General features: G+C 33.3%; 1 protein-coding gene across 8 annotated transcripts in view; it reads right to left on the bottom strand.

The window, feature by feature from the left end:
* Positions 1-16,685, bottom strand: part of ROBO2 (roundabout guidance receptor 2) — a 571,268-nt gene that overhangs the window by 109,156 nt on the left and 445,427 nt on the right. For 5 of the 8 annotated variants that reach the window (XM_058570693.1, XM_058570691.1, XM_058570698.1 and 2 more), the window contains one exon: positions 12,331-12,342. The exons of the other annotated variants lie outside the window; for them this stretch is intronic. In XM_058570693.1, coding sequence (XP_058426676.1) covers positions 12,331-12,342 — 12 coding nt within the window. The remainder of the gene's footprint in view (positions 1-12,330; positions 12,343-16,685) is intronic. 8 annotated transcript variants of the gene reach the window in all.

Here is a 16,685-nt window from a genome sequence, read left to right on the forward strand (position 1 = left end):
ATTAGGGCCTCAAGATGATAATTCAAAACACACATTTAAATCCAATGTCAATAAGGAGATTGTGTTATAAACTCCAAAAGAATATGCTAGTTATAGAAAAGCCAATTCTCTTATATATGTCTAAGATGGAAGACTATAAAATACATATTTATATCCTCCCTAAAACTCAAAAGCATTAGACAAATCTTTTGTAACCATGATGTAATAACCCACTTGCTTAATCTTTTAAGTGATTATACCTTACTGCTTCAGCTATAACAAGAAATGGGATGAAAAAAGCAGAGTGGCACAATTCAGTGTTCCATCAACAAAAGTTAAAAACAATAGCTCTATAAGAAAAGTATGCTGTGTGATTTCCAGGGAAGTAGACCCAAATATAAAAAGGTCAATTAAGATTAGAGGTCTGGTACTATTCACTTGAAACTGTGTTTTTGAGAATTTAAATACAATGCACAGTAAATTAGATTTGATTTCTGCTAAATTATGCTTTGCTACTGCATTCAGCCCAAGCTGGCTTCAATCAAAGTCACGCCACAGCTCTGTTATGCTAATGCCCGCTGGTGAGAGTGAGTGGGTGATAGGGAAATCAGGCGCCTGAACATGAGTAGGAAGCATAGGCCACGTATGAGGTAGGCTTGGAGATGAGGGGATGAGGGACCCTAAAGGTTAATCACATCATGTTCAGAGTTGTTTCTACAGGAAAGTATGACTTTCTATGGCAGACATGAACATGGAGACAGTCAGGCAGCAGTCGCATACATTAATATGTGACAGGGTGGTTACTGGCACATTCAACGGCTCTCTTTCTTTGGGTATAATTTTGTGCCTGAGTGAATAAGCTTCTTGATCTGTCATAATAAACATTTTGAACTTTGTATCTTAAACTCAAGTAGAAAATTTTTTTGCTATTTAATATTTTTTGCTTATTAAATTCTGATATATTCTATAAGCATATTTGAAAAGCACACTTTTCCATCATTTGCTTGTATTAAAAATTTGCTGTCACAAATGCTTAATACAACAAGAATTAACATTAATTGAGTGCTTATTAAGTGCCAGGGAGTGTGTTAAACCATCCACAGGCATTATCTCTTCTAATATTCAAAGAGTCCTTTGTCTTAACTACTACCATTCTGATGTAAAGACCAGTAAACTGAATCTTATAAAGGGTACACAGGCTTTTAAAGATTAAAGCAACAGATTGGAGGGCTGGTTTGACTTTCAGGTCCATCTGATGGACCTCTTAAACACTGAGCTGCTGGATTAATTTGGTTTGCTTCAAACCATGATCTGACTCACTGAGAATTTGTCATGTCTAGTCCCAAACAGAAGGATAAGAATTATACAGTATAATTTTCAATACGGTATAATGTTGTTAAAATCGTAACATTATGTTTTTCCTGAATAGGTGCTTTTATTATTAAAGTAGCATAAACATATGATCTTGCTCTTAATGTGTTACCTATGTTATAAGCACAACCTTTCTTAAGTATACTTATTTCAAGTCATTCTTTATCAAAAACCTAGAGTGCTTTTTCTATTGCTTGTCATTGCAATGCTTGCAAGTTATTCTCCTCGGTGTAGCACTGTGGCTTCCATCAACTGGTCCAAGATTTTACCATCCTGACACTCACTTGTCCCCAGACTAGCTCCAGCGTTTCAGCAGACCAGCCTAGTTTCAATCAATCACCTATGTATTTGTTTGTTCTTGTGGTTAACCCATCTTGATATCTATTATCCTTCCATCCGCCTTGTCGACAATGATTAACCTGAACACACTCCAATCTTGTACTTTTCTTGTATTCTTCCCACTTTAAGGTATTTGCCCTTATATTCCTTTGTTTCTCTGTTTTTTTCCCCGCCTATGTATCTTGCTTCCTCAGTTCAGTTGTAAGCTCCTACTGGTATGGAGTGCTGTCTACCATTTTGAAATGATGTCTTTACTTGGCCTGGAAAAACCCCAAATAGTAAACACTAAATGAAATGGAATAGAAAATTAAAAAAAAATAATAATAATTCTTGATCGAAAGCAAATACTCAATGTTTTTTCCATCTTATCATACCTGAAGGATATGACACATTCCTACCAGTGATAGTGACACATTTTTGTAGTAATTTGGGTGGAGGTATGTCAAAGAAAATACGTTGTTTGAAAAAAATCTCGTAACTGATTCTGATATGCCCCTCTGTAGAGAATGCCCCCTACATCAAACTGAAATTTTATGAAACAGAGACCATAAATGAGTAGCTACTATCCCAGAGTGACAAAAACAATGTGGAAAAATATAGGCATTGTGTAACAACCAATTCTAGAAGTTCCTGCAAAAATTTAGTTAATAAGCTTACCCCCACCAACAAGAAACAGATAACAAGAAGTCCCTTCATTAAAATGCAATATAGATCAGGAGTAAGAGATGTATGTTTACTCAGTTTATAATCAGAATAGGTTGGCTTCTAACTGATAAATGGTTCTTTCTTCAACTTATTTAATTCGCTTTTATTATTTTCTATTTAACACTTCACTTGACTTCAAAAGGATTTCTGTTAATAATATTGGAAATGCATAATGTCATAAAAATATTTGATTTGAAGCTTATTAACACATAATTCATCTCAGAGTAAACAATGCATTTACAATGGAAAATATAATTTAGGAATATAGGATTTTAAACAATCATTTTTATAAAGCCTATTTAATCATATTTTACTCATTTGTCACTATTTTCAAGGAATACAAATGATCAAATTGCTAAATTACCTACCTTTTCCAATTAACCATTTTCATACTGATTCCACGGCAATAACTCTTCTAAATGAGTGATATGTTTTCTTTTTCAGCCAGTACCTTACTTCTAGCTAATATTAAAAATTCCTATTCCATGATAAAAACCACTATCTATACCTTTTCTTTCAGCAATAATTTAATAATCTAATATATATCTGCCTTTTCAATGTCGAAATGAAAAAGGAAAAGTACTAAATGGTCTACTGCTTTCATAAATATGGAAAGTAAAGTAAGTGGTCAAAGAGAATGGAATGACTACAATGAATCACAATCCTTAGATTCTTCATCTATTTAGAGTTCGTATACAACTCTCCACCTATGAGAAGTCTCACATATACAAATTGCATTCAATCCTTGTATGAGTAAAGATGTGTTGCAATTATGCAGCTATTACCCTCTACATTTTTTAACCACTCTTATGGAATTTATTGATTGTGGGAAGACTAATTTTTGAAGGTTCATATAAAGTCTAAAACTCTAAAAGTAACTCATGGTTATTCAAAGTCTAATGACTAAATTAGGTCATGGAGTTAGTCAAATGTATTATATAGTGTAACTATAAAACAATATAAGTGGCTTTCTAAATTGACATGTATAGGAACTCTGAAAGCAATTCCAAGGAGGGCAAAAGTACTGAGTTTTGAGGATGTGTGACACACAAAAAAGTATGCATATGTTTTGTGATAGTGGTTAAAACCATTTTCTTCAATTTACAGTCACACATAATATGCTCCTCCCTGAAAATAAAAAATGGAAATGTCAAAATGAAATAATTCTATGATTATCCAGAGTGGATAGAATGCCTTTGAAAAGAGTAAAGTCATTTGGTTCCAATTATCTTGCATTTTTGGATCTCATAGGCAAGCATATAAAAATAGTGTTATAATAAACAGCTATATAAACATAGCCATTTTGTATTTGGCCTTAACTTTTTTTAAGACAACACTTTACTGGAAAACAACACAGTAATAAGTTTGGGCTAGAAATGAATTCAGATGTTAGTTGGCACTTTAGCTCATAATACTATTTAATTATTTTAAGTAAACATTTACAGGTTTTAGCTTGTGTTAGGTTCTAAGGGTACTAAGATCTCTGTCTTCTGGAACTCACCACCTACCAGAGGAAACTCACATGAAAACAATCAAGCATGATACGACACAATGAACCTAAGTATTGTAATACAGGATGTCCCGCCATTATGAGAGTAACTTGACTCTGTCTCCAACAGTTGGGGAAAGCATTGAGAGAGAAAAAGAGAGATTGGGAGATTGACTTGTTCCTTTGAGATTAAGCAGGTAAGGAAGCAAGGGTGGAAAGTTGTTCCTCACAGAGGGAAAAACACATGCATTATGTTGGAGATAGGAGTTTCCCAAACTGCACCAATGCACCAACCCTCACCTGGCTTCATTGCCATCTTCGGCAATCCAGGTCAGTTTGTTAAACTGAAGATTATGTTGGTGGAACCCTGGGTTTTTCCATGTAAATGGTCTTTACTGGCTTTAGCAAGTCCAATTTAATCCTCTAATGGTATTAAATGTTTCTGCATTGCAATAAGTGTAATGGATAACTCATAAAGTAACTAAGTTGGATATGTTTATAGATGATTTTAAATTTTATTATACTTCAGATTACTAAAATAGATCTCATTTCAATTATAGGTAAGTACAGGAAATCATGTAACTATAAGGAAATCATTCTGAGATTCAACATGCAAATTTCATAGAACTTTTGAATTCTGCAAAAGTTATCAATTGAGAACTCTGTAGAAAATCTCTCAACAGTTTAAGCAAATTCTGAATTGTAAATCACATTTTCCCATATTACTCTGTCTTTTATCAATAGTAACTTTGCTTTTTCTACTTGCTTTCCTGACTAAAATGCTGAGAATAAAATAAAATTTTGTTTTCTTTAAGGGATAGTTAATTCTCAAGGAAAATATTATCAATTTAAAAACTAATGAATTGTTAAATAAGGCAATATTTACATTATTTTTTTAAAAATCTCATTTTTCACCAGCAGAAGGAGAATAGTTCAAAGAGTGGTGAAAAAAATCCTCTCCAGATCTTAAATTGGGAAAACTAGACTTCTCATATCGAGGGTAGAAGGGGTTGCAAGTGTAGGAGTGAGGAGGGGAAATCTATAGCTTAAAAAAATGGCTCTTGAAGTCTATGGTGAGACAAGACATCCATTTTCACTCACTTAACCTGTCAAGTTGCCAGAAATGTCATGTCAGCACTCCAGCTAAACCACCAAGGCTGATCACATCCCATTATCTCATTTTTTTTAGAAGAAGATTGCAGGAAGATGCCAATCAGGAAAAAAAGAGGAAAAAAACTTGCAACCAAGGAACAAATGTACTGATGCTGGAGGCCTGCTTAGTTAACGGAATTTTAATATGCAACTGCAATGTTTCTTAATAACATTAATTACACGCTTAGTAAGGCACCATCCTAACTCATTAGTGCCTTCTTTTTGTTGTATTTTATCTCCTACTCGCAGAATGGGGACAATGTGATTGGCCTGTTATCATTAATGTTGCTTAATCTTTTTATAGCACTATTTAAAGCTGCTTGCATAAACATTTTCTAGGCAAGTATTACCTAGGTATGCATATGTGAGTATCAATTAACTGCACCAACACTTGGCATGCCCATACCACATGTAACTGTTATGTTAGACCTAGAGGTAGCAGAAAGATAAATACAATAATGTATTTACTGACAAAGAGCTAATAGTTTTGTAGGGCAGATGAAAATAATACCCCCAATAAATCTGGGAAGCAATGTTTGCCATAGGAGAGATTTAAAAAGGCATTCAGACATATTTTAACTCAAAATTTAATTTAATTTGGTAATTTGTACATTTTTAATGAATCTAATTATGTAGTATTCTCTTGAGTGACATTTAATATGTTTACATAAGTAGTGTAGTAATTCAAATGTCACGCATAATATTTAGGTATAATATACATCATAATATATATTTTACAGTATATATATATGTATCATGATGTCTCTTTCTGTCTACAAATTACTATAACTTATAAAAGTGAAAATTTTGACTTTCTTAGAAGGTGTGACTAAAATGTTAATGCTATTTGCTTCTGGCAACGGCTGGTGAAATCTCTTAATAGTAATCTCATAATACTGTTTTGGGCCACAGTATTTATATTATTCCAATATTTGATATTTATGGTACTTTAATTTTAGCTACTAAGTTAACATACTTGGTGTTTATCTTATTCTTACTTTGATAGATTCCAAAATTAATGAGTATACCAATTTTTTGGTATTTAGGTTAAGATCATGGAGTAGAGGCTTATTGCTCCACTTTCTGCTGTTGAATACAACAAAAGAAATAAGTAATATGGAAAAACTACCATAGCCCCTAACCACAATTGTGAAGTACCTCTGCCAAACAGTCAAGTCTGGAGGAGAATGAGAAAGCATAATGAACACCAACTAGCCTCAATTCACAATCATCTGTCAATACAAATTTCACAAAAATTATCTGTCAACATTGTAAGAGCCCACTCCATGATCCTTTTATGGGAAGAAGGAGATCTAGAGTCAAGAGAGAGACTTGGGAAATATAAGACATGACTTTATAGATAACCAGCTAAAATTCAGAAGTCAGGGGAGAAGGTATTGAAGGAAAGAAAAAGTCAAACCTACTATGGATGGCAAAATTTTAAGGCGGCCCCCATGACCTTCACTTTCTGGAGTTACTCCCATGATTATGTGACAGGAGGGATTTTGCAGATGTAATTAAGGTTACTAATCAGTTGACCTTCATATAGAGAGAGTATTCAGGTGGGCCTAACCTAATCACACGAGACCTGTCAATCTGGGAATTTTCTCTAGCTGGTAGCAGAATGGGGAGCCAGAGAGGTACAAAGCAAAGCATGTGAAGGATTCAACAGAACACTGCCAACTTTGAAGGTTGTGGTGGCCATGTGCAAAGGCTGGCGAGTGAACTGCAAGTGAGCCCTGCTTGGCAGCCAAGAAAGAAATGGACCCTACAGCCACAAAGAACTTAATTCTGCCAACAAACTGAATGAATTTTGAAGTGGATTTTTTCCAGAGAATCTCCAGAGAAGAGCTCAGCCTGGTCCACACCTTGATTTTGGCCTGGGAGATGCTAAGCAGAGGACCCAGTCCAGCCTGTGTGGACTTCTGACCTACAGAATTGTGGCCTAATAAATGCATGCTGTGTAAGTTGCTCAGTTTTGTTACGCAGCAGTAGCAAACTAATACACCTAAAAACCATCTTCATTATGAAGCAGAAAGTATGAAGGAAGATGAAGATGGAGTCTCATATGGAATACAGGGAGCTTGTAACTTAAAGAGGTTTGCTGTGTATCACCAGGGTCTCTAGCATATTGAGAAGAAAATAACATGTTTTTTGATAAAATGTTCAAGACAACAGCCCAAGTATAGGTTACTAAATGACCCTGATATTTCCCACTTTCTCTTCTTCAAACATGCAAACCCTAGTCTCCAGCAGTTAATTAGATGATTAATAATCAGATAGAGACTAAATCAAGATCCAAGTAAAACAAAATAAAACAAAGTATACCTTAATTACTTATATAATTAATGACAGAGAGGAACATAATCAATTAATCAAAGAGAGATAAAGAGTTGATATGTGCCAAGAACTACCCAGGGAACAACAGAAATACTTTAGGATAGTTGTCCATAGGCTAAATGAAATTATGTACAACAGAGCCTCTCTTTAAAAATAGAAACAAACAAAAAAACTCAAAGAGGGGTAAAGGGGCTAAAAGACAAGTGGAAATGAAGAATTTCCTGAGCGAGGAAATGAGCAAAAGAGAAAATTAACTTAAAGGAATAAAATATATTTTAAAAACGAGAAAAAATGATAATTGCAATTAAAAAAGTCGGGGAGATGATAAATTGGCATTAAGAAATCATACAATACGAAATAAAAAGGATGACTTCAAAATTATTGTAAAGAAATTAATAAATATGGAATTCAGACAAAGAAAAGTCAACAAAATTGATGCATTCGAAGATAAGAAGCGAGACAGAAAAAATATTCAAAGATAAAACAGAAGAAAACATTCATGAAATAGAATAAATTAAAGCATGAATCTGCAGATTCAAGGGGCTTGTTGTGTCCCAGGAGTATTAGATACAGGGTGATCAGGACCAAGATATAATCCAGCAAAGTTATGGAAGAAGGAACTGTATTAGTATTTAAATAGTCAAAGGGCATCCCAGCCAAGGATAAAAATATTCTGTAAGCCTCAGACTTCACTACAGTACCATTCAATACCAAGACAATTGAACATTTTCACCAAGGTCTGAGACAGAAAATTTATGACTCAATAATTCTATATCTATCCTCCAAGACAGATATAGATCCTCAAGAGGCAATGAACTGACATTGTCAAACACACAAGGTCCTTCCAAATGAATCAAGTCAGTGACTAAACCCAGCCAAGCATGAGAAGTAACTAGTACTTGTTTTTCACTTTAAAAATTAGCATTAGCTTAAGATATTTTAAACATTTGACGTATGGAAACTCTGTTGGAATATACAAGACAAAATAGAATGTATTTTGTTTTTACCTACTACTTAATCAAAACACGTGGAACAATGAAAAACATGATGCTTAATAAAAATTAAATGGGACTCTGCATAAAGTAGCTAATTAGCTCCAGGTACAGGAAACATTAAGCACTCGTAGGAGGGAGATAATTACCTCAGGTCATGGGGTAACAGTTTGTACAAAGAAGAAAGTCTGCAGGGAATGAAAGTACAGGTTTCCTTCTAAGACACATTCAGGACGCCTTTTGCAGAAAAGCGGCTCTCGACATTAAAGCATTCATACGTAATATCTACATGTTTTCCAATTAAAAAAAAAAACTGGAATACTTCCACTACTAAGTTAAATTATATATAGCACATTAAATTTTCCAGATTTCAAGGTGGGGTGGAGGGTGGTGGTGTTGAAAATATCAGTTAAAGAATCAGTTATTCTTTAAGTAATTAAATAATTCTGCTTTAGAATTTTCCCTGAATGGATTTTTCAATCACTTACTTTTTATTGGATCTCTTGGCAGCCTCAATGCTTCAGAGCAGGCTATAACAAAACTCCACTTCAACTCAAAACAGAACTTTCTAAAATGAGGATATATTTAATTTTTGTGTTTAAACAATTAAAAGACTGAAAAAAATATGTCCCTATAGACTTCTGTTTAGAATAGTGGCTGTTTCTTTAAAAATAACTATTATAAAAGATGAGAATTTGCCAAAAAATATACATCTCTCAATACTTATAAACTCTTGTGTGGCCAATTATATTCTACCATCAAAAGAACTTACGTTTGAGTCAGTAAATTAGGAAGTCTTTAGAAGTTCCATAAAGTTGTGAATTGTCTGTTTGTTTTTGATATTTTAAACAATTTCACCTGATATACTCAGTCGTTAGTTTCCATACTGGAGGCAATCAGCATCTAGCATATGGTCCACAAGATACAAAACGGAGCAGAGCTGAGCTTCACACGCAAGGCAGCTGGTAGATTAGACAGGTCTTTTCCAAATTACTCATCATGTTTTGAGTTGCTGCTAGGAAAAAATGTGTTGCCCATCTCCAAAATAGATGTTCTTTTTTATTTTTAAGCATGGGAAAGACTTCCAATAGAAAATAAGACAGATGGGTATAGGAAGCAAGATATTTATCCCTATTTAGACCATTTTCTTCTGTCAGTTCCCTCATCAGGAGAGTTTTCCAAATAAACAAATGAATATTTCAGCATTCATAGTTAACTGTGTCCTGTTCTTTTGCTTCTCATATAAAGAATGCCTTTGGAACAGTAAAAAGTCTAAACTCCAGGAAGGGCTGGTGGATTTTTAATTATCAAAGTGGCATTTGTCGAGATTTTGTGGTAATCAGCAAATATGGAAGTTGGATTAAAGGGCTCTTTTTGAGATGTTGCAGATGAGTAAGTGAAATCCGGAAAATACTTTCCTCCACTGGCAAGTATGTGATTGATTTCAGTAAAATTTCCCACACTGAGGATCCTCTAAATCAATAGTTGTTCTTACACTCAGAATTACAGGCCAGAAGGTGTTTATTCTGACTGTAAATTGCATAGAGTTGCCAATTCTTTAACTTAAAATGCAGCTCATACGAGTCATCCATTTAAACAAAACTCCCAGTTTGGGGGTTTATAATGATTTCTAACCGGGCTTTCCACACAGACAACCAAGTTTTATCTGGTATGTAATGTAGTGATTGGTTTCTGAATCTATAAATATAACAGAATCGGCATACATTTCTAATTTTCTTTCAAAAACTTTAGATATGATCTACCCCCTGAATTTTCTCTAAATTTTATATCCTTGGTACATATTTCTTCACCTAATTTATACTGAAATTAAAAGCTAGATTTTTCTCCCCTTTTTGTGGCTTCTATTTTGTAGAATACCCTTAATGCTATTGCTAAGAGCTTCACAGTGGAAAAACTTGTGTTTTAGTCCACTAACAAATATTAGTATTTAAGGAGTTTTCTATTATTTGAATATTTAATTCTTGATTTTACTTGATTTGTACCTTCTGAATTACAATAAAAGTTGACATATCTATAGTTCCGGAATCTAAATTGCTGCAAAAAGTTAATGCAAAGAAAAAACAGGCTAATTTCCTCATTATCAACCTCTTCTTCGGTGATCCAATAAAAGCATACCTAACATTCAGTTTCCAAAATTAATAGTAGTCGTCAAGTTTAAAGTATAGTTCTTCATATTTCTGAACATTGTCATAAGTCATTTGTGATAGATTTATGAAATGACAGACTTTCCCAGAATAAAGTACAATGTGTCAAGAAGCTATTCTTTAGTTCCAGTCCAATGGGAATTTAAGAAATCACTTCAAACAAGAATAAAAAACAGAAAAAACTTTTGAAATGCCTTGTAGGTGACAAATACATCTTAATACTCTGTGTTCATCACATTTCTAATCCATGTATTTTTTATGAGATTTAAATATATTTGAAATTATTAACATATTATTCTATATTCTGGGAACTTGTGAAATATAAATCAAGTGGTCATGGTTTATCAGCATAAGATTTCTATATATAAAGATCTATAATTTAAATGTGACCTTTCCTGTTAATTTGCAAAGTTATTATCTTATTCTTTCCCATTCACTTCTTAATTTTAGATGTCATACCATAGATATGTAAAGTTATCAATATGGATTTTTACAAATACAAAAAATGAGGCTTAAAAACTATAAGGTTTATATATGTTGGCATATAAAATGTTTTCATATGTATGATCAGTCTTGAACCCAATTCATTCCTACAACAGCTTTGATAAGTCAGCATTATTCTCTTCATTTTATAGACAAAGTGACTTGAGATTCAGGGATATTAACTGACAAAGACAGTACTGCTGGGAAACAGCAGAGCAGAAATTCAGATTGGGAAACCAAAGTTCTATTTACTGTATTTTGTACACTATCCATGTAAGAATACACTACATAACAATAAAGTTTGTTAATGTTTCAACCAATGGGAAAAAATGTTATGAGTTTGGACCAATATACATCAAATGTCAACAATGTCAAGCCAGTATATTAAGAAAGCTTTTGAAGTTAGATGAACCATTTATAAAGTTGTGTCAAATTGAATAACATATTACCATATCTCTTGGTATACTAAATAAGTAATGCACTAAATTTATTCACTCGTTCACCCATCCATCCATTTATGCATCCATCTATTCACTTACTTATAACACAATTACCATGATTTCTTTTATTTAAACATTTATTGGTAGGTTAAGCTAAACTTTAAAAGACATGCAGAAACGTTAAATCAAGGAATTTAAAAAGATTATATCTTCCAAATGTTTGCAAATATTTACCACTTAAATTACGGCAAGCACAAGGTAACTTCAAGTATGCAAAGCCAAATGAAGGATGAGATACATTAAAACAACAAACTTTTCATGCCAAAGAACACAGCTCATCCCTCCCTTTTCCTCTTAGTGTAAGCATCTACTTACAATAACCTGAAGAATTCTACTAAATTTTGTTTAAATAGGCATGCAGATAATAAGTATGCAGCAGTTAAAAATACCCTTAAAGAGCAAGGACTCCAAGCAGCTTAAAATAAAAAAAGTGCATAAAGTAATAGAATTTCATAATTTAGTTCATAATCCTTTATCTTAAGTAATATCAAACATAACTAATGATTATTTTATATGTATAAGAAAAAAGGAAGTATTTTTTCTCCTTAAGAAAAGTTAATAGTTTATAATATTAAACATTCATATATTCTTTTACATGAAAATTATTACCTATTCATTGTTAAGTATCAAAAGTCACTACAAAATGGTTTATCAATGTGATGAAAAGATTAGGAGCAACTTTTACAGCAGACAGTCCCTCAAATAATATTTTAACACGGTGAATAAATATATTTCATTCCGTCAAATCCTACTATGCATGAGTTATGAAGCATCGTACAAAGCCATGCTAAATGGATAGAAGGATGGCTACTTACCAACAGGGCGAGCTGTAGACATTACAATGGTGTGGTGAGAACATAAAAAAGAAATTAAAAAAAAGAAAGAAAAGAAAATTATCAGAATGCATGATGTGCAATGTTACATTTAAGTATGGACAGTAGAGTGATTTCTAGTTTCATAATTCAAGTATGAACAGGATGTCTGAGTTTGACAAAACTGAAAGTTATGAATATAATTCTAAGAAAATAATTATTTTGCAACCCAGGATTGACTATAAGCAATTTGAGAGATATTTTACGTAAAGTTTTATTATCACTTACTATAATTATTATTTCAAAGATCATTTTAGAATTAAACGGCCTTGTGTTACCCTAAAGTTAAGAACTTGATGAATATAACTATTCTAGTCACGGACTAGCAAATGTCATATCAATAAAAGAAGGCCTCACTGTCTGATTTAAATAGCAATTGGATTTTAAGCATGGTTAGTCAGAACCATTACAAGGGCCACAGAAAAGCCCCTGACGCTGCTTTTCAGCCAGTAATAAGTTAAGATCACATCACTTTTCATCCGTGGACAGAGTGGATGAAAATATAACAAATAGGTGGAAACGTCCTTAGAGATTTCAACTGAGTAGCTCCCTAACTACTGCTAAGCTTTTTTCTTTTTTTGGCAGAAGGCGAGAAACAAGGACTGACAAGTTGATTCTTGTTCACACTAAAAATGGCTTTCAAACTGCTGCTTCAACAAATTATTATTTTTTTATTATACCATAACTTTCAATCACTAAACTCAGTAGTAACAGGCTGCCCCTGTTATTAATGCACAGAAATTGTAAGAGACACACATGGCCTTAATGATACTTTCTTTAAAAAGAAGAATGCCAAATCAATTTAGAGAGCAAACCACTTTATATAAGATCAATGGACAAATATAGGACATATGGTTCCATTACTCAAATAAAGAGGAAATATATTTAGTAGCATCTGAACTTTTTGAAATCTTACATTCAAAATGTAACTTTATTCGACAAACAAGTGTCTCACCCATGTCCCAGCGGATAAAGCGCTAGTGCATACATAACGTGACTCTAGAACTTATGGATAGTTGTCTCATTGGGCATGGTGAGATAGATACAGCCACTGAAGCCATATTTATAGGCATTCATTCACTCAACAAATACACCATGATACTAGCTTTATGCAAGCTCTGAAACAATACTGAAGTTGCCTCTATATGAGATTTGTGGTCTTATAACATTATTCACAATTAAAAGGGGGAGATGAAGACAATTCAAAGAAGAAAAAAGCAATTATAACAGCAGTATGAAAATTCCAACTTAGTGAAACTCCAGTGTGTCTTACAACCTACGGTGGGCTTACTATAGCAAGAGGAAGAGAAAAAAGTTGCCCAGTGTAAGACAATTTCTTTTGTGTGTGTGTGGGGGGGGCACACAAAAAGTAACTACCAAGAACAACACAACAGACTAACATCATAGTTGTGCCTTATTCTAATTGATGAGACTTCTCTTAATTTTGGCAACATCCAGTAGAAAAATAACTTTGTCTTTCATCTTTGAATTTGCATTTTTCAGGTGCGACCTCAAGCTGAATCTCAAATATAATGTTTCCTTTAGAAACAAAAGGGTATTTTCGAGTCTATGATATTAAACAGAGAAAAATAAGAAACCATAGTGAGAAATCATGTTTTAAAGAAATAAACTATATTTCTCTTTCACTTAGTCTAGGATAATTCCAAAAAAAATTAAGGCTCTATTGCCCTAGAAGCAAGATAGTTTTTCCCATGAAGTCTTAATTTATGCAAAGCCAACTTGAGCAATTGAAAAATGGGAAAAAAATTATGTTTACAAATATACAGTTTGTGTTAACTCATTTTGGAACCATGTTGAAAGTTCTATTAGATCATGAATTATTTGATTAGAATATAAATGCTAGGAGGTTTGTTATTGTCTAGCATTATATCTTTCTAATTTTATGTTTGTCGAGTCAGCAAAGGGAGTCACTTGCTGTTAAGTTTAATTTTATAGTCTATTTTCACCGTATTTTTGAAGTGGAAAACAACTGAGTAAATCTCTGTTTCAGATTTTAACTATTAAATTCCTTTTCCTTTTCCCCAATTGGCTAAAGTGAACATCATGATAAAATTTTAGCAGAAACATCACAATAAAACTTCTTATCTTCATTACATAGCAACCATTTCATCCTGAAAAAAAACCAGCAGGTGGATGTTTTCAAAATCAGCAAATTAAACTAAATGGTGTCCCTGCATTAAATGGATGAAAATGAATGTGCCCTCTTGGTTCAGTTGACCCTGTTCTAATAAAACAATCCCGGGCAGGGCTGAACATTTCATTTATGTGCATAGAAAAATGAGCACAGAAAAAAATGTCATAGATAATATGCTTTTTTCCTGTTAATCTCTTAGCATGAAAAATCCCAACTGTCCTTCCTAACAGTAAAAAATATTTTTAAACAATATTTTACCCCACACTCTATTGTATTATGGAGTTTTTTTCTTTAACCATGTTTTTGTGGTGTTAGTCTTAGATGAGTGATAAATACATACCACACAGATTAAACTCTCTAATCCATCTACGGGACACAGATTAGGGGAGACGTCATTTAAGATTTGCTGATTTAAAAAAAAAAAAATCCTATTAAAAACAACTCTTTCTATTAGTTTTCTAAGTTAGCTTCAAACATCCAGGCCATGAAGAGCATGCTTTGGTTAAATGAAATGTTAAACCTGAAACTTGCAACAAATTAAGAAAACAATTAGCTGGGAAAGATCTTAAAGCAAACAGAACACTTCAAGTCTCATGCATCCAAGCATTCAAGTATAAAAAGAACCCGCTGCTTCTACAAACAAACAACTCCTCACATTTCCTCTCCATTTGTTTAGTCAGCAAATATTTTTTGAATGGAACATTTCTTGATTGGTTATTTTTTTTCCATTCACTTCAGAAAAAACAAGCAAACTTTGGGGAAATTTGGTTAGGTGAATTGTTTTTCCAAAGGGCTGCCTATAAAAGCAAACAAATAGAAATATACATAAATGTATAATCACCTACAGAGAATGGAGGTTAAATATAGTAAAAAGGTTTACAAAGGCTATCGGATGTAGATCATATATAATCAGTATGTATATTCGATTGGTATATGATCATAGCTTTTCATGATATGTTAACTAATGAGGAATGAAAATGTTTTTAAGCAACCAGCTTGCCAATTTTGTCAAAATTTGTTTTGAAACTAAGTTCAGGCTAGAATGTATGGATAGGGGAAAAAATGGATTAGGTACAATAGGAATGGAGTGATTGAGAAGTACGGATATCATCAATATTTTTCCAGGCATCCAGAGTGCATGTCTCTTAATAGTTATCTGGAGGAAGATGATTATTTTTATGATTTGATGTCCAAATCATAGATCTGGCAAAAATCATTTTTCTTACCAAATGGAAGACCAATCTGAGAATCCCTGACACATTTCTCACCAGTCCAAATTCCTCCAAACCTTTCTCCTAATCTTAGGGAAACTTCTGGGATCAAAGCTGCACAAGGCTTAAGAGTTATCACTAAGCAGAGTGAGATGTAACTGAGACCTGGATAAAAACATGCAGCCAACCTCCATATCATGAGGGATGAGAGGAGGAGGCATCAGTTAGGGAAGTGGAAGAAAGGTTGAAAGACAGCCGGGGATGCTCTTGCCTGTCTCTGTTTGAGGTCTGGTGAGTGTAAGCGATGCTATGGGTATTGTCTACCTGGCAAGAGTAAGTGTAGCTGTCTACATGGTACTACTTGGTAACTTGGGCTATATAATTTACTCGTGTGGATCAACACGCACCACCAGGTAGACAGTTAGTTTATTCTAGCTCACTGTAGGGTTAAGTAATGCTTTCTTTCACTTATAAGCCATTCCAGGGAGTCTATAAATGAACATTATTCCATGACTGAGAAAGTGTGTGACATCCAGAAACTAAAAGTTATTAGAGAAGCAGCACTGACTATTTCAACTATTTAAGGCCAATGAACTTCACAAATCACTCTTTAAATCAGATTTCCTCAATGTGGGAGCTCCTTTGTATCAATTTTTGACCTTTGGAAGCAGTGTTAGCTTTTTTCTGATTGCTTTTTGAATGCTGAAATAAAAAAGAACTTCAAAACAGTACTTTCCTAGTATAAAGTCACAAGTTAGTAAACAGAAAACAGAGTACCTTTGAAACTAGTGATACGTAAATAGTTCAAAGCAATGGAAATGTAAAAGATTAGTGTAAATCTTGCTATTTTTAAGATTTACTTTTAAACCATATCAGCTATTATTTAATAAATAAAAATTAATCACTTCAAATGATCATTCCTATGAACCCAA

This window comes from Diceros bicornis, chromosome 27 (genome assembly GCF_020826845.1).
Source record: "Diceros bicornis minor isolate mBicDic1 chromosome 27, mDicBic1.mat.cur, whole genome shotgun sequence".
NCBI lineage: Eukaryota > Metazoa > Chordata > Mammalia > Perissodactyla > Rhinocerotidae > Diceros > Diceros bicornis.